The sequence below is a fragment of the Salmo salar genome, chromosome ssa29, assembly GCF_905237065.1.
Source record: "Salmo salar chromosome ssa29, Ssal_v3.1, whole genome shotgun sequence".
NCBI classification, from domain to species: Eukaryota; Metazoa; Chordata; class Actinopteri; order Salmoniformes; family Salmonidae; genus Salmo; species Salmo salar.
This window is the reverse complement of record NC_059470.1, coordinates 13,869,708-13,895,000: the sequence shown is the minus strand read 5'-3', so window position 1 is coordinate 13,895,000 and position 25,293 is coordinate 13,869,708. Positions and strand designations below refer to the sequence as shown.

Sequence of the window (25,293 nt, the reverse complement as noted above, 5' to 3'; positions counted from 1 at the left end):
TCTGAGACAATGGCAGAACTAACATTAACATGACAATATGCAAACATTATCCGAGTGAATGCGAGTCTGTGGAGATACCTTAGTTTACACACTCCATTGTGTACTCAGGAGTAGATAATTTGAGCTAATTCCTAAGCAAATCACTATATCGCAACGACCGTGGCTACGCAAACAGCCATGAGTCAATTACTTATTCCCTAAGAGCATCTTGTTGTTTTAGTGGCCACATTCAAGCACAAGGGCCTCTAACTCCTAAGTAAACTCTCATGCAGATAATTGACTTGTAGTCGAATACCTCTGTTTGTTCCCGGCCCGTCTCCGGGTGACCGAGACCAGGCGCTGAGTCACAAGAGAGGGCCTTTTGTTTTGTGGTAGGCCGTCTTCGGTCCAATAATGCCCCCTATGAAAGGAGCGGTCTCTTCTCTTTGGCCCCGGCCTCCCCCATGCAGCCCCCCCATGCAGCCCCCCATTAAGCCGGGCTGACACAATGGGAGCGGTGGTGGGGACGAGAGCTCCCATGGAGAGCTTGCTCTTCACTGGTCTGTGTGTTTATTTAAGCAGGAAGTGAGGAAACATCTTCTCTAGAGGAAGAGTGGTGGAGGGGTGAATCTCCGTCAATGGGACTGGAGGTCAGCTGTTCCCAGGCCAGATACACTAAGCGACACACATATTGATCTGACAGTAGTGTAGGAAAGGCCTGCTGATCCTAGATCAGCTGCACTGACTCAATGATTCAATAGTCATAAAAAGTGGTTGGTCAGAGCTCTGCTGGTCTCTAAGACTCCACAGTTTCCCATTTTAGACATGCAGGACTACAACCCCCTATTATGTGTACCTACGTAATCAATGCCCTGCACCCACACGACGATGGCAACCCCTGACCCTCCATCTTTAATATTGAATGGCGGGTGCCTTCCCTACAAGAATTTATAAAGTAAACGATTCTCCTAGCTCCTGCCTGTAATTGCACTCTCCCCTTCCTAATAGAGGTGGTGTGCAGCAGGAGAGAGAGGGGGGGGGGACAAAGGACAGTTAATTTGTGATTTCCTCTGCTCATTTGAAGGCAAATTAAGTGTCAAGCAGCTAATACAGAGCATATTTCATTTTATGAGCTTTTAATTTAATTCTGTCGGCCTCATATCGCCCAGTGCTGTTAGCGTAGCCTAACGCTCCTTCGTTCCTCCCTCGTCTGCGGCACCAGGCCATAAATAAACATGTTTCAATTATACCCATCACAATAATAGGATAGGTTTCTGTTCATTTGTGACGTCGGTTAGACGGCAGAACATATCATGGGAAAATGAGCCGGCGGTGGCAGCTTGTTTTTCTACCGGACACAGTCCTAGCGTTAGAATTAGCGCTGTTAGCGTTAGCGTGGCAGCTAGCGTTAGCGAGGCTGGATTGATTGTACCGCCGCAGGGCCAGACCCACTGTAATTACCAGCTATAATGAGAGCCCTGCATGGGGAAGTAATGGCAATAATACTCTACTGTGTACTTAGCCATATCTTTAAGAGGGCTAATAACGATTCATTCTGCTCACTAAGGAGAGCTTGTCTTAAAACAATTCAATATTTCTCTCTGAAATCCACCCACCTGTCCCCCTGGTCCCTGAAGGACCATACTTGTTCTCTCTGTGTGCAAGACCACTGACTGCATTGTTGGGGGTGACTGGATCAAAATGCTCCTTTATAAGAAATTCTTAAAAACACTGTGCATGAGACCAAATTGCCAGATGTATGGTTCCAAAACAATGCTGAGTACGTTACAGTCAAAATCTGAAGCAAAACTACAGTAGCCTACATAACTCTGTCATCTGTAGACGGACTATACAGACCGTAAACTTAACTTCAATAGCATGTAACACTGTTGCCTACTCTAAAAAGCAGCAAAAGTAATGACATTGTGAGCGGAGGACCGTAGGTTCCGATTTGAAAGGGACATGTGTAACTCGGTAATGTGTGTACTAGTACCCAAGTCAATTCGAATAAGACCGTCCACTAAACAACTGACTTGTAATAATGAAAAATGGGGCCTTTCAGCACGGCGTGTCGTATTAAGCAGCAATACAAGTGGATAAACAGGCGGTAAGTACAACGGCGACCATGCCTCCACTGACTGGTTGAGCAAACGAAGCGCGCCAGCCAGATAACTCCTGTCTGGACAGAGAGCGAGTGACTGAACACGTTTGTTCGGCGCAGCACAACTTCTCTTCTCTTCCCCCCCTAATTTAATTCAGTGGGTTCCATGTCTCCCACTTCCCCCTAACCTATGCTCCAGATCTTTCCAAAGCGCCTCTGACTGATAACAAGCGCGACTGTTTGTTTGAGCCGTGTTGGCAGCGCGTGTTCTCCCCATTATCTCCACATAAGCTAAATGCTAAATTATATTTGGTATTTTGTTTGCGGTGACACAGGGCATCAATCATCAACCCTTTTTTATTTCCTCACCTCTCCCTCTCTCCTTACCTCAGGGAGAGAGGGAGAGGGGTTGAATGGGGGGAGACATAAAAAATTCATTACGCTTAGTGGCACATCGGCAAGGGAGAGATATGACTCCCGAGCACGAGGGCGGGTGAGGGTGGAGGGGGGGAGTTGATAATGATGAAGAATATAAAACCTAATGCTGCCCCATCCAATTTGTCCCCGTCGCGCACTGATCGCTTCCTTCCTGTCTCCGGGTTAGAAAGTAGCGCCGCAAGGGCAACAGAACATCCACTGCTAGTCCTCACTGTTCAGGCAGAACAGAGGGAGAAAGCGGTAGAAGGAAAGACGGAGAAAGAGAGGGGAGAAGGAAGGAGAGAGTGAATGAGAGTGAGAAAGAGAGAGGCTAGTGTGTGTGTGTGTGTGTGTGTGTGGGTGTGTGTGTGTGTGCACAGAAACTGAGGGAATCCCCTAGTACAGAGGACATTGATGTGTGGCTGCTGACCTGGCCAACCACGTCAGTGAAGCCTTAGGAGAAATATGGGAATGGGAGACTCAACCCATACATGTTCCTCTGCTTAATGCACTTACTTATGTGTGGTGGGGGGGTGGGGGTGTATACATGGTACAGTGCATGTCAGAAAATGTGTATGTGAAGGTGTGTATGTCAGTACAGTTATTTGTGTGTCAGTGAAGGTGTGTATGTCAGGTTGAGAGTTGCATCGTCTCGTCTTGACAAGGCTTGATCACTGTGCTTATGAGAATCACACGCCGCGGGCTCTCGTCTCCATGTTTCTGACACGTGTTCATTTGCCTGTCTCTGACATGTGGATCATGTTGCTGCCAGACAGGGCCCGTGGCCTTTGATCTGGGGAGCACAGAGCATCTCTGAGGAGGATGCAACACTCCCAGAGAAAAACAGGAGAAACATATTTATATTGTCATTACCACTACTTTGAGTTGATACTGATAACCAAAAGACTTCTCAGTAGGCCTGACAAACTCCTAGGCATTATTTTCAGTTGAGAAGAAGTGTCTCGGTGTGTGTGTGGTGCATGTAGGAGGGGTTGTGTGTGTGTGTGTGTGAGTGTACAGTCTGTGACACTCACACGTGCAGCGGGGGAACAGGGGACGGCTCGTAGATGTAGCGTCCCTGGGCGTGTCTGTCATCGATGGGCACCGGCGGATGGAAGGCAGGAAAGAACTGTGGCGGGGCTGCATAGGGGTAAGAGAGAAAGAGAGAAAGACAAGGGGACAAATGGAGAGAAGAAAAAGAGCGTTAAACAGACCATCAGCTTTAAAGCACATATCTCTTTACCAACCATTGAATCATGGTTGCATGTATTGACTCAATGTGTTTTTATGGGCATTCCTAAGTAATGTGCTTCTTCAGCCGGTCTAAGGGCAGAGTAATGAAAAGCAGTGGTTGATGGCTATCTTTCAGGAGGCCCTGCCCAAATGAGACCTCATTAAAAACAACTGAACTAAAAAGCCTCACTGCCTTGGAATGTTCACTAGGAAGTCCACCTAAAACAACTCGGGGATATAACTCAAAATAAACCGAGACACACATTAACTGCAAGGGGACGGCGCCATTTTTATTTTTCTTGCTGTAAGGCTGATCAGGCATAAATACACTTTACACAAATACACTTTACACAAAGACTAACACGGAGGAACAACCACTGAGGGAATTGGGAGAAAAATGGAGGATGCGTTTGGGAGCAGGGAAATGATTCGTCACAACTGTCTGAAAGAAGTGGGAGGCTGTCTAATTCCTCATACAAAATATTAAAACATTTGCATAATATCAGCTCCCAAGCACTTTGCTATTTTTACCCCGAGAGAGAAGCTGCTGAATTTTCGCCAGGGCTGGAAACATACAACTACAGAAGTTCAAGTATCCTCACCTCAATTGCACCCTCTATCCCAGGGTTCCCCAAATGGCGCCCCCCGCAGGTGATTTTATTTGGCCGCACAAGTTTTCAGAACAAAAAATTAATAAATGCACTACTGGTCAAAAGTTTTAGAACACCTACTCATTCAAATGTTTTCCTTTATTTGTACTGTTTTCTACATTGAAGAATAATAGTGAAGACATCACAACTATTAAATAACACATATGGAATCATGTAGTAACCAGAAAAGTGTTAAACAAATCCAAATATATTTTATATTTGATATTCTTCAAAGTAGCCTCCCTTTGCACAGTCTTGGCATTCTCTCAACCAGCTTCATGCGGGAGTCACCTGGAATGCATTTCAATTAACAGGTGTGCCTTCCTCAAAGTGAATTTGTGGAATTTCTTTCTTGCTTAATGCGTTTGAGCCAATCAATTGTGTTGTGACAAGATAGGGGGTATATGTGGTAAAAGACAAAGTCCATATTATGACAAGAACCGCTTAAATAAGCAAAGAGAAACGACACTCCATCATTACTTTAAGACATGAAGGTCAGTCAATACGGAAAATTTCAAGAACTTTGAAAGCTTCTTCAAGTGCAGTCGCAAAAACCATCAAGCACTATGATGAAACTGGCTCTCATGAGGACCGCCACAGGAATGGAAGACCCAGAGTTACCTCTGCTGCAGAGGATAAGTTCATTAAAGTTACCAGCCTCAGAAATTGCAGCCCAAATAAATGCTTCACAGAGTTCAAGTAACAGACACAACTCAACATCAACTGTTCAGAGGAGACTGTGAATCAGGCCTTCGTGGTCAAATTGCTGCAAAGAAATCACTACTAAAGGACACCAATAAGAAGAAGAGACTTGCTTGGGCCAAGAAACATGAGCAATGGACATTAGACCAGTGGAAATTTGTCCTTTGGTTTGGAGTCCAAATTGGAGATTATTGGTTCCAACCGAGGTGTCTTTGTGAGACGCAGTGTGGGTGAGCGGATGATCTCCGCATGTGTATTTCCCACCGTAAAGCATGGAGGAAGAGGTGTTATGGTGTGGGGGTGCTTTGCTGGTGACACTGTGATTTATTTAGAATTCAAGGTACACTTAACCAGCATGGCTACCGCAGCATTTTGCAGCGTTACGCCTGCTCATCTGGTTTCGGCTTAGTGGGACTATCATTTGTTATTCAACAGGACAATGACCCAACACACCTGCAGGCTGTGTAAGGGCTATTTTACCAAGAAGGAGAATGATGGAGTGCTGCATCAGATGACCTGGCTTCCACAATCCACTGACCTCAACCAAATTGAGATGGTTTGGGATGAGTCGGACCGCAGAGCGAAGGAAAATCAGCCAACAAGTGTTCAGCATATGTGATCCGATTCAGGAAACTAGGCGTATGTCACAAGTTCACAGGAGAGCCCTTTGAACGTAAAACTTTTAGGTTTTTATCAAAATGCATTTTTTGGCAGAAATCCCTTCTCGAACATGTGATCTTTTATGTGCTTTAATAACAAACTTGTATGCCATTTGTAAATATGAATAAAATTGTTAAATTACGAGCCTTGTTGGTTAAGCCACAGGAAAAGACAGTAACCTTCCCACTAGCCATGATTGGCTGAGATAATTAGTGGGTTGGACATGCTGAGAGAGGATTTTGGATTGGTCTGCCATATAGAAGGCTTCTGTCTATTTGAGCTCATCAGTCTGTGTTGGTAATCCTGTCCAACAAAGATTTTTTTTATGTACTGTGTAGTGGAGCTGCATAAGTGTTGCTCTCCACTTTCCGGAGGATCAAGTTTTGAAATCAGTGGAATTGGAGTATGATAGCTAAAGAGATGGAGAAAACACCTGTCACCGGATTACATCTTCAAACTAAGGGCAACCGTGGTACGGCATTCCTGACAGGTCGACATGTCCATCATGCATGATGATGTATACAAGTAAGATAGCTAGCAACATTTTCAGATATTACACGTTTCTATTTTGACAGAAAGTGGTTTCATTTCAAGCTAAAGTGTACTGTTAGCTAGCTAGCTAACATTCGCTAGCTGGCTCCCTAGCTGACGTTATAATTTGTTTCCCAGAGCCGTTTTCTTTTCTAGTTAGAGCCTAATGTTAGCTAGCTAACATTGAATCTGGTTGGTTAGCTCCCAGCACTGTGGCATTGTTGGTACTGTTCATTGTTGTTTAACTAGATAACGTTAACTGGCTGGCTCCTTAGCTAATGATAGGTGATGTGTGTACAACACCCGTTGGATATGGCCGGTGTCAGTAAACGTCTGCAAAAAAAGAGTAATGCAATTGTTGCCAGCAGAGCTGGTTAGGCTGTTTTCATGTTATTCAGAGGTAAACAAATCATCGTCAAGTGTGCACTATGACGCTGAATGGGTGTAGACAAAAAAGAGCTCTTCACTAGATACCAAAACATTCAAAGGCCATTTTCTCAAAAGTGAGTTTACAAGTTGATCAACTTTCAAAGCAGAATTACTTTCCCATTGTTCCTCAAATGCAATGTATGATATACCATTTTGTAGCTCTGAGTCTCTACTTTTATCCAATGTAAAAAACACCATTTAAAATTTTGCTACGTAAGACCGAATCCAGGTGGTGAGTCACATATGTGCAAACTCCTTCAAGACTGTTGGAAAAGCATTCCAGGTGAAGCTGGTTGAGAGAATGCTAAGAGTGTGCAAAGCTGTCATCAAGGCAAAGTGTGGCTATTTGAAGAATCTCAAATATAACATTTATTTTGATTTGTTTAACACTTTTTTGGTTACTACATGATTCCACATGTGCTATTTCATAGTTTTGATGTCTTCACTATTATTCTACAATGTAGAAAGTAAAAAAAAAAAAGAAAAACCCTTGAATGAGTAGGTGTTTAAAACATTTGACTAGTGTATATTTTGGGGGGGATATAAAAGACTGTAAAAACACCCAAATATCAGCTCCATGGGATTTTAATTTTGGAAATCTGTTCCAAAGTATTCCCATTCTTAATAATAAGATACTGTATATGTGATTGTATACAAATGTAAGCAAGGTTTGACATTATTATGTTTTAGTCAAATATTATATCTGTTTGTACTTCTTGCAGCCAATTTGCAGTCTACAAATTATTTGTAATTATGTTCCAATCCCCTGACATCCGCTCAAGAAGATATCGGCCCGTCACTGAATCTAGTTGATGATCCCTGCTCTATCCTATGGTATATAATCCCTCGAGCTAGCGCTGGAATGTTGTGTTTTGAATACATCATACTGTATATCCATTGTAGGACAAGTTCAAACATGGGCTATGTCTATGTGAGTGCATCTTGCCCATACTACCCGAGGGGCTACTTGAAACCCTACCCTTTTAAAAGTGGAAGGGATTAAATCACACACGCACATACACTACCATTCAAAAGTTTGGGGTCACCGAGAAATGTCCTTGTTTTTGAAAGAAAAGCACATTTTTTTTGTCCAATAAAATAACATCAAATTGATCAGAAATACAGTGTAGACATTGTTAATGTTGTAAATTACTATTGTAGCTGGAAACGGCTGATTTTTAATGGAATATCTACAGTGGGGGGAAAAAGTTTTTGATCCCCTGCTGATTTTGTACGTTTGCCCACTGGTAAAGAAAGGATCAGTCTATAATTTTAATGGTAGGTTTATTTGAACAGTGAGAGACAGAATAACAACAAAAATATCCAGAAAAACGCAGGTCAAAAATGTTATAAATTGATTTGCATTTTAATGAGGGAAATAAGTATTTGACCCCCTCTCAATCAGAAAGATTTCTGGCTCCCAGGTGTCTTTTATACAGGTAACGAGCTGAGATTAGGAGCACACTCTTAAAGGGAGTGCTCCTAACCGCAGCTTGTTACCTGTAAAAAAAGACACATGTCCACAGAAGCAATCAATCAATCAGATTCCAAACTCTCCACCATGGCCAAGACCAAAGAGCTTTCCAAGGATGTCAGGGACAAGATTGTAGACCTACACAAGACTGGAATGGGCTACAAGTCCATCGACCAAGCAGCGTGGTGAGAACGTGACAACATTTGGTGCGATTATTCGCAAATGGAAGTAACACAAAATAACTCTCAATATCCCTCGGCCTGGGGTTCCATGCAAGATCTCACCTCGTGGGGTTGCAATGATCATGAGAACGATGAGGAATCAGCCCAGAACTACACGGGAGGATCTTGTCAATGATCTCAAGGCAGCTGGGACCATTGTCACCAAGAAAACAATTGGTAACACACTACGCCGTAAAGGACTGAAATCCTGCAGCACCCGCAAGGTCCCCCGGCTCAAGAATACATATACATGCCCGTCTGAAGTTTGCCAATGAACATCTGAATGATTCAGAGGACAGCTGGTGAAAGTGTTGTGGTTAGATGAGACCAAAATGGAGCTCTTTGGCATCAACTCAACACACCGTGTTTGGAGGAGGAGGAATACTGCCTATGACCCCAAGAACACCATCTCCACCGTCAAACATGGAGGTGGAAACATTATGTTTGGGGGTGTTTTTCTGCTAAGGGGACAGGACAACTTCACCCCATCATTTGACGGGGCCATGTACTGTCAAATCTTGGGTGAGAACCTCCTTCCCTCAGCCAGGGCATTGAAAATGGGTCGTGGATGGGTATTCCAGCATGACAATGACCCAAAACACACAGCCAAGGCAACAAAGGAGTAGCTCAAGAAGAAGCACATTAAGGTCCTGGAGTGGCCTAGCCAGTCTCCAGACCTTAATCCCATAGAAAATCTGTGAAGGGAGTTGAAGGTTCGACTTGCAAAACGTCAGCCTCGAAACCTTAATGACTTGGAGAAGATCTGCAAAGAGGAGTGGGACAAAATCCCTCCTGAGATGTGTGCAAACCTGGTGGCCAACTACAAGAAACGTCTGACCTCTGTGATTGCCAACAAGGGTTTTGCCACCAAGTACTACTAAGTCATGTTTTGCAGAGGGGTCAAATACTTATTTCCCTCATTAAAAAGGAAATCATTTTATAACATTTTTGACATGCGTTTTTCTGGATTCTTTTGTTGTTATTCTGTCTCTCACTGTTCATATAAACCTACCATTCAAATTATAGACTGATAATTTCTTTGTAAGTGGGCAAACGTACAAAATCAGCAGGGGATCAAATACTTTTTTCCCCCACTGTACATAGGCGTACAGAGGCAAATTATCAGCATCCATCACTCCTGTGATCCAATGGCACGTTATGTTAGCTAATCCAAGTTGATCATTTTAAATGGCTAATTGATCATTAGAAAACCCTTTTGCAATTATGTTAGCACAGCTGAAAACTGTTGTGGTAATTAAAGAAGCAATAAAACTGGCCTTCTTTAGACTAGTTGAGTATCTGGAGCATCAGAATTGGTGGGTTCAATTACAGGCTCAAAATGGCCAGAAACAAAGCACTTTCTTCTGAAACTCATCAGTCTATTCTTGTTCTGAGAAATTAAGGCTATTCCATGTGAGAAATTGCCAAGAAATTGCCAGTCTCAACGTCAGCAATGAAGAGGCGACTCCGGGATGCTGGCCTTCTAGGCAGAGTTGCAAATATCTCAGACTACAGAGTTGCAAAGCCATATCTCAGACTGGCCCAAAAAAATAAAATATTAAGATGGGCAAAAGAACACAGACACTGGACAGAGAAACTCTGCCTAGAAGGCCTGCATCCCGGAGTCGCCTCTTCACTGTTGACGTTGAGACTGGTGTTTTGCTGGTACTATTTAATGAAGCTGCCAGTTGAGGATTTGTGAGGCGTCTGTTTCTCAAACTAAACACTCTAATGTACCTGTTCTCTTGCTCAGTTGTGCACCGGGGCCTCACACTCCTCTTTCTATTCTGGTTAGAGCCAGTTTGCGCTGTTCTGTGAAGGGAGTGGTACACAGCGTTGTACGAGATCTTCAGTTTCTTGGCAATTTCTCGCATGGAAGAGCCTTAATTTCTCAGAACAAGAATAGACTGACGAGTTTCAGAAGAAAGTTCTTTGTTTCTGGCCATTTTGAGCCTGAATTCGAACCCACAAATGCTGATGCTCCAGATACTCAGCTAGTCTAAAGAAGGTCAGTTTTATTGCTTCTTTATTCAGAACAACAGTTTTCAGCTGTGCTAACATAATAGCGAAAGGGTTTTCTAATGATCAATTAGCCTTATAAAATTATAAACTTGGATTAGCTAACACAACGTGCCATTGGAACACAGGAGTGATGGTTGCTGATAATGGGCCTCTTTACGCCTATGTAGATATTCCATAAACAATCTGCCGTTTCCAGCTACAATAGTCATTTACAACATTAACAATGTCCAAACTGTATTTCTGATCAATTTGATGTTATTTTAATGGGAAAAAAATTGCTTTTCTTTCAAAAACAAGGACATTTCTAAGTGACCCCAAACTTTTGAATGGTAGTGTACATGAACACAGAAACACACACACACACACACACACAAACATACACACGAGTCACATCACAATAAAAAAAAGCCTGTCTGCAGACGTGTAGACACTGAGTCTTTATCTGTGAGCAGGCGCCTGAACTGGCAGAACACAGTCAGACAGGGGAGGGGAGGAGGGGCGCTTCGTGATAGGATGTGTTTTTAGTGTGTAAACATCTGGCGCCCGTGTGCCAGCAGGAGGATGGGCAGGCAGGCAGCCAGGGGAGTGGTGCCCAACAGCTGGATCTAGTTGCACCCCCTGGTCAATGCCAAACACAGGGCCCACTGCTGGGCAACAACACCGAGAGGTTTATCCCCCCCTTGGCCCCGTCAGACCTGCTGTTCTACCTCAACAATCACATACTTTGGCACAATCTACCCTTAAATAACAATCACTACCTAAACACTACCTCAACACTCGCTACCTCAACACACACTGCCTCAACGCACCTTATTAATACATGACTTACAGCTTGGCTACCTGCCCTGCCCCTGCTCAACCAACAGGGCACAACTCAGACAGGCCTTGTTTTAGTGGAATTGCAGGGCTTGCATCTCTTAAAAGAGAAATATGTTGAGTTGTATTACGTTTCATGTAAGCAGACAGCCATAAATCAGATGCATCCTGGTGAATAGATTAGGAATGTTTTCTATGATTGCACACCAGTTATAATAATAAATAATGGCTTGCATTGTAAAGCAAAATAGAGTATATAATGGTCTTAACATGTCTTAACATGGAAAAGGGTACTTTGATCACGAGGCTCAAAACACATGCTATGGAACAGGTCTGTAATAGCCCCCCAAAAAACGTTCCATTGTATTACGCAAATGTGAAAAATCATTTGAAATGAACTTGTTTTTGTAAGAAAGACAAGAAAGCAAAGAGACGTGCTAGCTAAATACCTACTGTAGCAGCACTCTGGCACTGTGTTTGACCTCTGAGTAGCTGTCTCTTTGATAGCTTCCTTCTGATGACTCATGTTTGGCCTGGTCTTCTCTGAAGGAGAGGAGGTAAAAGGGTGGAATCTGCTATCACTTGTGTTTACCTAACAACTCTTAGCTCCGATGCACTAAGCAGTATAGGTTTGCTAGGGTCTCTAAGCCATATCCTTGACCACCCATGTCAAACCCTGGGCTGTAACTTCAACCCGCGAGGCAGGAGAGAGGTCTACGGAGGGTCTATAGAGATTTCAGACTGCAGAACCTCTACGTCGTTGACCTCTCCTCCACCCCTCCTCCAGACTGAATGCATGCTACAGCTCCTCTTACACCACCTCCCTTCTCACCTCCCCCATCCTCCCTCACCTCCTCCTTCACTACATCCGCCGCTCTACTCTAGATTACCCAGATCCCCCCCTCTGTTTATCCCTCTGGAGCGGCTCACTCAACACACCCCTGTGCCTCCCCCTGCTTCTTCTCCTCTTTCATACCCCCTTCATCGGTCTCCTCTCCTCCTGCCCTCCCTTCTGGTGTCAGCCCACACTCCTCCTTTGCCTCAGCCCTCAGCAGTCGATTAGGGGAGCTGGTTTATTTGAATCCCTGTCTGAAGTTTACTTTAGCAGGGCCTCTATCTAAATAGGCTCTGCCACCTCTTTTACGCCATGCCACACTACCTCCATTAGGCAGGCTAACAGCCTTGTGTGCCACTTGAGGGAATGTATGCAGTGCCGAGAACAAGGGAAAGAGAGATAGAGAGAGAGAGAGAGAGAGAGCTCCATCTCACAATCCATCACCACTGTCTCCTGTGGGGACTACTTTGTTGACTCTGGGAGTAAATTGCCCCTGCTCTTCTGGATATTCACTGCATGTATTCCGGGGCCTCTTTAGAATACAGACACAGCTGGGAGAGTTAATGCGAGTGTCACAGCTTTTAGCGTCCCCACCGCTGCTGCCACAACACCACTGTATGGACTAGCATTTCATAGGAGAGAGTGTAATGTGTATGCATTTGCCCCAACTGCACAGAGGTCCTATAACCGCCCATGGCAATGTGAGTGTGATTAAGTAAACCATTATAGGGTAAAGCAGAACTCTGCATCCAAAATGGCGCCTTATTCCCTATTTAGTGCACTAGTTTTTGCCCAGGGCACATAGGGTGGTCAAAAGTAGTGCACCACATAGGGAATAGCGTGCCATTTGAGACGCATACTGTACTATAGCAACCAAATACAGTATGTCACTAACAGGCCAAAATCCTCAGAAATAATGGGCACAGTCTAGCAACTTTTGCTTTGGGGGAAAAGGAATTATCAAAATGTATCAATTTGAGTACATTTCCAAAACTGCAACTCAACAGCAATTCATCACTAACCAGTACCAAATAAGTCTCACATTCTTTTGAAGTATTTTAATGACCCTGCATAACTTTGCATAAGAGCAGTATTCATTTTTCGTTTCATATTTTTTAGGGACTGAACTCATTAAGACGTGATTACAAATGGGTGTGTAATGAAAGGACAATTAGTTGGCCACTTTGACCAGACTCATTAGTTGTAATTCTAACACAAACACACTGCTACTGAGGACCAAAAGCCTACTGCTTCCCCTTCATTAAGAAGAGGATGATAATTACTTTGTCTTTTATTGGACACATAAAAGGGTTTTTAAAGAGGAGGGGGATTGAGAGAATAAAGCCTTAAGCAGATCATTCTAGTGGTTTCTTATTAGTTCATGTATTCCCTTAATGTAAGGTCTAGAGTATGGCTATAGTTTGTGTGTTGCCGCGCTTGAAAATAATCGGAAGAGTCAACCACACTCTCACCGAATTTGAACCGCAATTTCACATAAACAATGTCTCCCGTGTTACCTCTTCAGAAGGTTGACGACTTGTCATAAGGGGAGATTCCTCCTGTCCCGTACTGACTGCTCCCGGCTCTCCTTCAGCGCTGTGCGTCCCGAATGGCGCCCCTGAGTCGCGCCCCCCCCAAATGGCTCCCTATTCCCTACATAGTGCACTACTTTTGACCAGGGCACTAAATAGGGAAAAGGGAGCCCATTGGGACGTGCACACTGTGTCATCTGCAGCCTGACACTGAGGAAGAACAGTCATCCAGAACCCACAGAGTCTCCTCCGCTCCTCCATGCTCTGGTGCAAAAGCACAAAGACGCACTGACAGATTGTCATAACCGACTGAAGCGGAGTGAGAAAAGGGCTGCTGCCGGGGCCTGCTCTGCTCCACAGGTTTGTGAATGGGTAATGTGGAACATATGATGGCGGCGCTGGGCCTGCAGCACTGCCAAGTTTCATTACGCCACTTCTCTCCTCGCTCATGATCTCAACACTCAGGCACGCCGCCTTCACCGCTGCCCGGAGCCAGATGATGACTGACGAGCGAGTGGGAGAGCGCTGGCTTAGTTGAGCGCGCGAGAGTACGACTGACTATGAGTAGCGGCATGTGTACGTGAATGAGTGAGCGTGTGTACGTCCACGTTACGTTAGATAACAAAACCCCTCTGCGATCCCTACAATCCCCCTCGCCTTCTCTCAACCCCACAAACTGTGCGACACCGACCCTTCCCCCGCAAAACACCTCCACAGGATCAAGAATCACACCAGCTACAACTGTTCACATGAAGGGAACCCCATGCGGACTGTGTCAATATCACGAGGAGTGTGTGTGATGTTGGAGGTTGTTTCTTTGGGGGGTGGAGGGCTGCGGAACGTCCCCATCGCCTCCAGATCAATCCCTCGCCTCCTGCGCCACTGCGCTAGTTGTTTGCTTGTGTGTGCTTACACTGAGACCTCAAGCTGTTTTCAACATGTAAATAACACATTCCGGGACTGTTCGGCTAAGCTCAGTGGGAGTTCCTGTTGACTTTTGGAGCGTTTTGCTGAATTACTGTCCCAGATTGTTGCACGTCTAATGGGCTAATTACCGCTGTATAAATTAGCCTAATGCTCTCGCTGTGCTGAGGCTCTCTGCAGTACTGTACGAGGTGTGTGAGCGGCCTAGACTCTGCAAAACAGCTAGTGTGCGTGTGGGTGTTTTCGTGGGTGTGTGTTTGACTGGGGAGAAAACAGATCCTTTACTCAGCAAAGACTAACTGTGAGAGAGAAGACAAGGCAAGAGGGTAGAGGTTAAATAAAAGAAGTGTGTTTAAAGTGTTGGCTTGCCAATCTCTCTGCCATTCATCATCGAGAGAAACGTTGGCAGGTTGCACTTTCTCCTTTCCCAGTAAATCAATACACTTCTCTTCTTCCGCTCTCTCTACCTCCTTTTTCTTTCGCTGTCTCCCTCTCTCTCTCTCCCTCTCTCTCTCAAAGAAGCAAAGAACATTCTAGTTTACACTGCATAAGTCACTCTGTGCAGGGTCTTTTGGTGTTGTGCCTATGCATTGCTGACAGTTCCTTACATACTGGGGCATATACTGTAGATGTTTTAAACCAGTCAGGAAGCAGGATAGAGATGATGGTGGAGATTAGGTAGTGAATATGTTTGGTCAAAGCAATTATCCCTCCCTTATTCCCCTTACCCCCGTACTCCTTTACCCCCTACCCCTGTACTCCTTTACCCCCTACCCCCATACTCCTCTTACCCCCGTACTCCTCTTACCCCATACCGCCTACCCCCATACTCCTCTTACCCTCTACCCCCGTACTCCTGTTACAACACCCCAAATAGCATAATGGAAGTCCTGCATCGGCAAGACATTTACCAAGTGGAGTTAATCTTAACAAATTGCGCTCCCAGTGAGGGCCCTCGCTTTGTCTCAGAGTGGAGCTACACACGTACCACTCTCCATGAACTGTACCCCTACGCCAGCTCCCCTGACATACCTTCCCTCCTTCTTTCCCTCCCTCCTTCTCTCCCTCCATGCCAGCACAGAGCAGCAGAGTAGAAGTTGAGGTTATTTTGTGGGGTCCTCTGCAGAGAGCCAATCTATCTACTGCATTTGGTGAATTCCTACAGATTGGCCAAAACTGCGGGGGGGGCAGAACAAAGCGCATTGCGTCGGTTCACCCTCCTCTTTCTCCTCCTCTTCCTCCTCCCTTTCCTTCCCCACCCTCCTCCTTCTCCCCCTTCCCAGCCGGGTAGAGATTTACACTGCACTAAACTCCTGTCTCTCTCTCTCTCTCTCTCTCTCTCTCTCTCGCTCTCTGTCTCTCCGTCTCTCTCTCTCTCTCTGTCTCTCTCTCTCTCTCTCTCTCTCTCCATCTCTCCCATCTCTCTCTCACTCCCTCTCCATCTCTCCCATCTCTCTCCCGCTCTCTCTCTGCCTAGTGCCTGGTCCCCCGAGCAGCCAGTCCAAACAATGATACATCTCGCGGTGGAAAGGAAATGACTTAAACCTCAGGTTAACTCAACAGGCCCATGCTATACGCATATTTGTGTTTTATTCCCATGTGATTTATGGTGGTTCCAGACTATCCTATTTTCAGATCTGTGTTGTTTTTAAGGCCCATGTTTAAGTATTTAACCCCAGTGAATAAATAAAGAGGAACATTTTGTGCTAGACCGTTCACTAAACATCTATTTTAAGCATGGCTAATGCATGGTGTATACAGTATATAGCACTATACTGTATATGATTAAATAAATTCACCCACACCCTACCTCTGCAAATGAATCAACAAGACTCTTTGAGTGTCCTTAATGTCATGAATTTTACTTGTGATTTCAACTTGAATGTGTTATTGTGTGTGTATGGTAATATCCATGTATTTCAGTGTCTTTCACTACCATTTGGATATCAGTAAAAACTTGAACTTGAAATAAGATAAGACAAGATGTCATTTTTGTGTCCATTAGTGCAGAGAGATTAACCAACATTTTGTTTATTTTTTATTTTTTAAATAACTTATTAACCAACATCGGTTCAATTATTTGAATTCCATTTCGGTCAGGTTTTTTCTGTGAGCTCAATACGCACATTGTGCAGTTTCTATAGAGATAAAACAGATCAAGCCCATACTGTGTGATGTAGTAATGAGTTGTAGTTTCCAACAAGCCAATATTCTACATAGTTTAGTGCAGAAAACATGGTAATTAACTACAATGACCATAATCAATACCCCAGGCCTAGGTGTGAGGAGACATATTGTATTCTACAATATGAGGAGGACTAAAAATGCTTTTCAGTCTCACTGACTCACCCAATGATCCGCAGCTTACTCGCTGGTGGTGGCATATGAGAGAGAGAGAGAGAGAGAGAGAGAGAGAGACAAGCGCATTAGCCTCTCTCTCTCTCTCTCTCTCTCTCTCTCTCTCTCTCTCTCTCTCTCTCTCTCTCTCTCTCTCTCTCTCTCTCTCTCTCTCTCTCTCTCTCTCTCTCTCTCTCTCTCTCTCTCTCTCTCTCTCTCTCTCTCTCTCTCTCTCTCTCTCTCTCTCTCTCGTTTTTACTTTGTAAAACAATATTCGGAAGTTGATAAAATATTTTGGTAGCCTACAGCTGAAAGATTATTAGAGTCTTCTCTTTCAGCAGGAGACATTTGCTTTCCAACCTGTGTTTTCCCGCGATTGAAAACGATTTGAAATTTTGCGAAAGGCCAGTTTTGTCTGCATGCTGTTTGTTCACTGACATATTTGCTGTGCGTTCCCGACTGCAGGCTATGCCTTGTTATTGGGTTACACACTACAGCTAGGCTATTTTTAAAATACGTTATTTATCCTCTGTGGCAAAATGTTAGGCTTTCTCATGGTGTTGTAGGCTATTCTGAATGATTTCATTTCTTTCTGAACAGACAGCAGTAACTCCCGAGTGGCACAGCGGACCAAGGCACAGTGCTAGAGGCGTCACTACAGACCCTGGTTAGTTTCCAAGCTGTATCACAACCAGCCGTGATTGGGAGTCCCATAGGGCGGTGCACAATTGGCCCGGCGTCGTCCGGGTTTGGGTTTGGTCGGGGTAGGCCGTCATTGTAAATAAGAACTTGTTACGTGACTTGCCTAGTTAAATAAAGGTTAAATATTTTTTTTTTTTTATAAAAACTCTAACTTTGTCAAATTTATTTACATTTATCAGACGTGCTGCAGCTCCTCCAGAACCGTTCGCGTGGCTCTATAAGGAAATAAATGATGAAGTGCAATGCTGGAGAGATGAGAGTTTGCGGGGGGGGGGTTGTGTTTTGATTGTGTTTATTCACATTTTTACATTGCAAAAAGTGACATTTATATTTAATGCCACGAGAGGTACTGGATCCGGCCAAATAGGTTCCAGAAGGAAACAGTCCAAAACTGAGTCGGATCCTGTTCCGGCTCATGCCTATAGCCCCCATATCTCCACAGTGCAGCTCCACCGTGGACCCCACGGCAGGTCATATTGGGGCTGACCCAGCATGACAGTGTGTATAAGAGTAACCCTGCCTGGCTCTGTGAGAGTCAGTGACTGTGAGGATAATAACACACAGACCTGGTACGGCAGGGGAAAGAGGCACCTCAATTCTAACCCACGCAGAGCGAGGCTAGCTAGTGAGCAGGGATGGGATTCAACAAGGCATTGGTCAGCGTGACTGGTCACTGTGGCCCGGTGCATTCAAGTTGATATCCACATGTGTTATGAAAGAACAGACAGCGTAGGAAATAGCATAAGTGGCAAAAAAAATAAACTAGTAACTAAACTATACTTTTATCTATTCCTCTCATTAGTTATGTAAATGTCTTGATTTGTTGTTCGCTCGGATAGAATTCTTCATTTATTACACATGTGATATTTAAGATTAAAGAATGTAATACTTTATTCCCATAAAAAAAGAAAAATTGATAGGAATTTGATTTAGTGCATCTCGCTAATGTAGTGCACCTGCATGTTGCAGACACAGTCTACATATTTTCAATTATGAGTGTCTACTCTCTTAGAAAAAAGGGTTCCAAGAGGGATCTTCGGCTGTCCCATAGGAAAATCCTTTATTTCATGTTTTTATTTATTTTTCCTATGGGGACAGCACCTTTTTTTTTAAAAGATTGTAATTGAGGAAACGGTGGGTAACAGCACGCGGTGTAGAGCAGAGAGAAACCCAGGGCCGTGTCCCAAATGGCACCATATTCCCTATTTAGTTTACTACTTTTGACCAGGACTCTGGTCATAAGTAGTGCCCCATTTAGTAGATAGAGTGCCATTTGGGACACAGCCCCAGTGTCACAGCAATCAGACAAATGACTGTCGGGTCTCAGGAGCAGACAGGGGTCGTCACCCCTGGCCAATTACAGCCCTCGCTCTTACTCTCCGCACAGCAACACTCCCTCTGTAACTCTCTGACTCTCTTCATTTCTCCCTCTCAGACACGCACTCTTCGGTCTTTCTCTGTCTCTCTCCCCATAGGCCGATATCTCTGTCTCTCTTACCTTCTCTATCGCTCATATTTTCCTCTTCCTCTCTTTCTCTCTCTCTCCCCCTTCTCTCTTTGTCTCTTACTCAAAGCGGGGCCTGATCTCTCCCCTCTCCCTCCTCCCAAAAACAAGGATAACTTGTAATCCATTTACTCCACCCCTGTCAACAAATTCCCCCCAAAATAATCCTAAAAGACTTACAACCAGAGCTAGGTACTATCAAGGGAACGGAGGGCGAGAGAGAGGAGAGAGAACACACATGGGGCAGGGAAGGAGTGATAGCACTGAGACAGAGAAAAGAAAAGGAGAGCAGAACATACAGTCCTGTACACAGGGGAGCGAGGAAGGGTAGAAGAGAGGAGAGAGGAGTAGAACTTGGTGTCACAGTGATTTTTTTTTTTTTGTCTTTTGTCACGCAGGTGGCGCCTCTGGGGTCCCTATGGCCTCGGTGACTGTGGCTGACAGACAAACGGGGAACCGTGTAAAACCTTAAAGAGGATTAACCCTGCCGGAGTGATTTAATGAGACCTGAACGTGGCGGGCACCGGAGAGCCCCGCTGATTGAGCCGGGCCAGAGAGGCAGAGAGTCTGGCTCCCAGCGGCCCAACAGGCCCCAGCCGCACCGCTCGGCCTGCTCACACTGAGCCACATCAAAGCCGCTCCGGCTGGGGGAGTCGAGCTGAGGAGAGGGGGGGAGGGAGACGAGGAAGGAGAGAGGGAGGGCTGGACGGAGGAATCCCTTATCTCCTCCTGAGAGGATGCTGCTCTGCAGAGCGAGATTGTCTGGAGCTGCCACCTGTCCCAGCCATCTTTGAAGGCAACACTAAGCCTATGATGGGCCTGACCTCCTCGAGCTCCCATTCTTTTATGTCTCTCTTCATTTTCTGCTTTGTTACACCCCCCCCTTCCTACTCCTCTCTCCTTCTCCAGTCTCACTCTCTTCACACTGGCACTTCTTCTCACCCCCCGTTTTTGCCCTTCCATCTCTCTTTCTGACTCTCTCTCTCTCTCTCTCTTTCTTCCTCTCTTCTGTCCTCCTCCTCTCTCTCCTCTCGCTCTTCTGTAAGTCTCTCCCCTGTGGTACAGACAAGAGGATGTACTGTCGTCTACTTATTTGCTCCAGCCTCAACAGAGGTAACAGAGCTGAGAGGAAACATGTTAATTACCCAGCATGCCTCAGCCCTCTCCTCCTGTAGAACAATAGGTACAGTCCGTCCTCAGGAGAGATGGAGAGATGAAAGAGAGGGAGGGAGGGAAGCGTTGGGGGGTTGGTTGAAGGGATAAAGGTGCTAATCTTGTAGCTAACGCTATGAGAAAAGGGACACGAATCGCTGCTCTACAAGACCGGCGGTGAGATTTGCATAGAGTGAACAAACATATAGGCGGTCACGAATTGAGTGTGACTCTCCCACTCCACACCAGTGATTATCCCACTGCTGCCACTTCAGGAGGGAGAGAAAAGGAAGGCACAAGATGTCATGGTTTAAAAAGCAGCGCTCACGTCTTTATGGTCTCTGTGTTGAAGGGGCGTTATTGTTGTTTCTGGTGGTGTTAGTGCTGGTGTTGGTGGTGGCGTATCCTTACGGACAGTCCGAAAAACAAGTCTTCCTTTTTAAGCCTTTGCTACTTCAAAGCACGCCTATTGTTTTGGACATGTGATGCCTCTGTGTGTCTACCGACCGATTAGCCATTCCTCATTCGACGCTGGGGTCCAAAACACAGACAGATGTTGCAAGAATGATATCAAGAAATGCTGAATATTCATTTCTTAAATATTTTTCATTTATTTTCCAGCCACTCCAAATTAATCTTGGCATTGTTAAAAATGCAATTTTACGCACATTCTCGGGCTCTGAGATACTAAGAGAAACCACAAGGAAGTCTGACCTTCACTCAGAGCGAACGTGGCGTTCCTTAACTACTTCAAACTTTGCCTAACCCCTTCAATCATCAAACGTCCTACAAACGGCACATGCATGCGAGAATATGGCCTATCTTACACGGCGAGATTCCTCTAATAAGCTGTATAAAAGAGGATCATGGGTGATTATCCCTGGTGTGTTGGACTGCGGGGCTAATTCAAGAGCTGCCCGGCCATGGTTCTCTTTCTTGATGAAAGGTGGTGGATTGAAGAGACTCCTTTCCATCGCCTGCAGGGCGCCCCCGGGCTCCCCCCGGTTCCTCTCACCCCCCTGTCTTGCCCCCCTGTGCCCCACTAAGGGGGTTTCACCAGGACCGCCCGCCGCTCCAGAAGCCAATATTGAAACAATCACAAAGACTTGCCCTCGGTCACCCTTGAAACGGGCACGTGTCTCCCCACGCTTCCCTGCCGCCCCTCCTGCTCCTCTGTAGTCTTCCCTGCCGCCCCCCCTGCTCCTCTGTAGTCTTCCCTGCCGCCCCCCCTGCTCCTCTGTAGTCTTCCCTGCCGCCCCCTGCTCCTCTGTAGTCTTCCTGCCGCCCCCCTGCTCCTCTGTAGTCTTCCCTGCCGCCCCCCCTGCTCCTCTGTAGTCTTCCCTGCCGCCCCCCCTGCTCCTCTGTAGTCTAATGTCTGTGGGGAGGAGAGCTTGAACCTGTGTCGCCAAAACTCGTGATGAGGAACCCAATGTGGAACCCAGAAAGTTGGCCTCTTTGAACGGGTTGTCAGAGAAAAAATTATTGTAAATGACTTTTCCAGTTTTTTTCTTTTTTTTTCTGTGGCAGGAAAGCTTTCCTATAGTTCCTGTATATGTGTGACTCTGAACCAGAGAGTGCCGTAATGCGGTCATTAACTGTACAGAGCCTGGTCCATTGTGGTGCAGATCACGTTGGGGTTTTGTGACAGCCAGCTCATTCACTTCAGTGGTCAGCTGTTGTGGTTTAATATTTGAGGCAGACAGACTGACATGGGCTGAGTCTTCGTCTCGCCTCGCCGTGCTACAGACCCGTAGACCTGAAATCTCTGCAAAGCAGCCATGGAGGTTAACCTAACCCCTGTCTGGGGCTGGAGATCACCAGACCACCACCCACCCCCACTGCATAAACCCTGGGTCTGGTTGAGTGCGGGCTGGGCTCTCCTTCCCCTCTCCCAGTGCTCTGGGTCTTCACAATCCCAAGTAATGGTCACTTCTGCCAGGGCTTTGGCTACAAAGAGCAGGGTTACAGGGATACAGCCTGGAGGTATCCAGACGACGCACTAGACCAGTCATAGATCTCTACTGTACTTCCACCTTGGTCTAAGAGGTCTCAGAGGTGAGACATGGAGAAGGCTTTGGTGTGAGGATTACCAGCTGGTGGTGCTTGGCCTTGGATCTTGATTCCAGACAGCAGACTATAACGCTGATATGTTCCCTCTTCTACTTCAGCTATAAGAGTCTGTCTCGGTCCACACAATGACCGAGTATACTGTGTCATCACAGACACACACAACCACCAAACAGCCTTGGTTGTTAAGGAACCAACCAACATACTTAAGGATTGTTTCAACAGCTTAGTGCTTTTCCTTCCCTCCCCAGTCGCCTTCCTTTGACAAAACATCTTCTGATGTTTCAATACTGTTTGGATTGGTAAGAAACATAAGAAAGCCGACCATTGAAGAGAATACGCTTCGCGATCCCGTAACGGGAACTGTTTTGACTGGCCGAGGAGGAAGGGGCGAACGAGTGTTTAAGAAAAAGACAAACACTTGAAGGAAGAAGAGGGATCCCGGAGGAGGGAGAGAGCAGAGACGACGGACGGATCTCCAGCAAGTGTTCCACTGTTGCTGAGGACCGCTGACCCGCTAATCAGCCCACAATGTAAACAGATGTCGCTAGCGCCGCAGCCCGCCGTACTAACGTCCTCACAATACACACGTTCTCATAATACAGAAATCGTTAAAAAGAAAAACAAGTCTCTGTCTCTTTCTTATTAATCCTCCTCCCCAATCCTTCCTCCTCCTTATCCAGGCGAAAGCCCCACGTATTAGTGTTGTGGTAAGCAGGATATGGACTCTTATCCAGTGTTTGCCCAAGAAAAGCGGCTAAGAAGCTAGGCATCACCGCGATTTAGCTAATGCACACAATAGGGTCTATTTTTCCTTAATGCCTCCTCCTTTATGTGGGCAAGTGGGTGTAAAGATGAGAGTAAACACAAACATCAGAGTCTTATAGGCCTCAGACAGGGGAGTGGGAGAGAGCACAGAAGGGGCTGCTTGAAAAGGAAAGATTTGCGAAGAGAAGCAGCGACCTCTAAAAAGAACACACACTCCACTCCCCCTCCTCCGACCCCCAATATCCACCCTCCTCTTCTTCTCAACACCCACCACAACGCGTATCACCACCACAGCTATGACCATGACGACCCGGCAGTCCAGGTGCGCTTGAGGCTGCAGGTGTTGGCGCGTTTAGCCGCATTAAGCACTGACAGTACAACGGAGGGAAGAGTAATCGCGTTTACCTGGCTGTCGGCCGCAGCCAGGCCGTGCGGCGCCCCGTGCTCTGCAAGCACAGCACAAAGACCCATGCTCCCCTCTACATCACCCTCACAGTCACAACATACACCTGGGATACATTTAGGGAGGTGACAGTCAGTCAGAGACCCCAGGGGAGAGGGAGTGTTGGGGGACTGGACCGTGGAAGTAGGTTTGGGAGGGGTTCAACCAAGCACGGGGTCAATGTTCTTCACACCTCTGGGGCTAGTGGTGGTGGTGGTGTTCAAAGGGGCTAGGGCCCTCACCCTTTCCTGACCCCCAGACTGAAGGCACCATGAGGGGCTGAGGTGGAGGCTCTGGAGCCTGGTCCTGGGTCTTGCCTGGGTCCAATCAGAGAGAATGGGACCGGGCTGACCGGCAGGCGCCTTCATGGACACCTCGTGTTCCCCACACCTGGTACCAGAGGAAGCCATTTTACACAGCCCCCGGCCTGCTCTCTTCTCTGACCTCTGGTCGTAATTCTTTCTGAACTGAGTCAGGGTCAGGGCACGTCCCAAGGACATCCATTTACTTTACACTCCACCCTCCGAGGAAAAAAACGACTGTCTTCACATTTGAGCATGTACTCCAGTTGTACTTTTCTACTGAACTACACTCAAACTTAGTCATCTCAATTCTGTAAAATAATTGCCTGTGTGCTAAAACATTGGGATGGAATTTATACTTTTATCGATATCTGAGAGAGAGAGAGAGAGAGAGAGAGAGAGAGAGAGAGAGAGAGAGAGAGAGAGAGAGCTATAGCACCAGTCATCTCTCTATCCACTCTGCCCTCTGACTGGTCTGATTGCTGTCTTGCGGCCCAGGAGGCCCCCAAGTGGAAAGAATGGAGCCCTTTGAGGCTCTACGACCCCTTTGACTTTTCCTGCTGCTTCTGAACTCTCCATTTCAGACTCTGACTTTTACGCATGACCCTGAGGCACTGCCACCCCTCACTGTGACCCCCAACCACCCCCACCCACCCATCCCCCCAAGCCCTCGCCCCTAGTTCCCCTCGGCTTCAGTGTGCTTAAACCCCCTACCCCAAGTGCTCAACCCCAGTGCTCACAAACACACACACTCACAATCAAAAGTGGCAGTCCTGCTGAGCTAAGACCGGGCTGTAATCGACAGTAATGTTCTGCTTGCGAGGATCCTGTCCACTATACCAATGAACAGTCCCAGGGCCTGACTTTAAGTAACCTTTCAGATTAGTACTGTGGCTCTGTGGTGGATGGAAGCACCAGTGCACAAAGGAGACGCTGGCTTATGAACTAACTAAATAAATAGAGTTACAGTAAAGAAATGGAGCCGGAGCCAGAGCAAGGGACAGAGAGACCTTTTCATTACGGCCTGCGGATTAAAACCCCTCTGTCAGGCCCAATTCGCAGGCAATGTATCGAAAGTAAACAAACCGTCAGATCAAATCCTGGAGGCCACGTCCTTTCAGGCTACGGTGGCGGCGAAATGAACCTCCTAAAAAGCCCCCAGCTCTCCACTCATCTGTCTCTCTTTCATTCTATTACGGCATCTTTCTCTTATTCCTTCTCTCTCTCTCTCTCTTTCATATTTTATTTTATATCATTTTTCCATCATAACCTCAAACCTCATGTACCTCGCTCACTCCTCCCTTTATCTATACTGTATCTCTCTCTTCCTCCCTTCTCCCTTTCTCTCACCCACAGTCTCTCCGTTCCCAGTGAGAGAGAAGGGGGAGGAGGGGCGAGGGGGGTAGCGAGTGTGGTTTGACTGCGCAATGCAGTGTAGTGTAGAGTTGGGGTTTTGATGTGTGTGTGTTGATGAGTGGAAGTGGAGTACTGGG

The 25,293-nt window shown here is 46.1% G+C and overlaps 1 protein-coding gene across 4 annotated transcripts in view; it reads right to left on the bottom strand.

The window, feature by feature from the left end:
- Positions 1-25,293, bottom strand: part of LOC106590190 (transcriptional activator GLI3) — a 130,174-nt gene that overhangs the window by 55,931 nt on the left and 48,950 nt on the right. For all 4 annotated transcript variants that reach the window (XM_014180925.2, XM_014180927.2, XM_014180926.2 and 1 more), the window contains one exon: positions 3,532-3,637. In XM_014180925.2, coding sequence (XP_014036400.1) covers positions 3,532-3,637 — 106 coding nt within the window. The remainder of the gene's footprint in view (positions 1-3,531; positions 3,638-25,293) is intronic.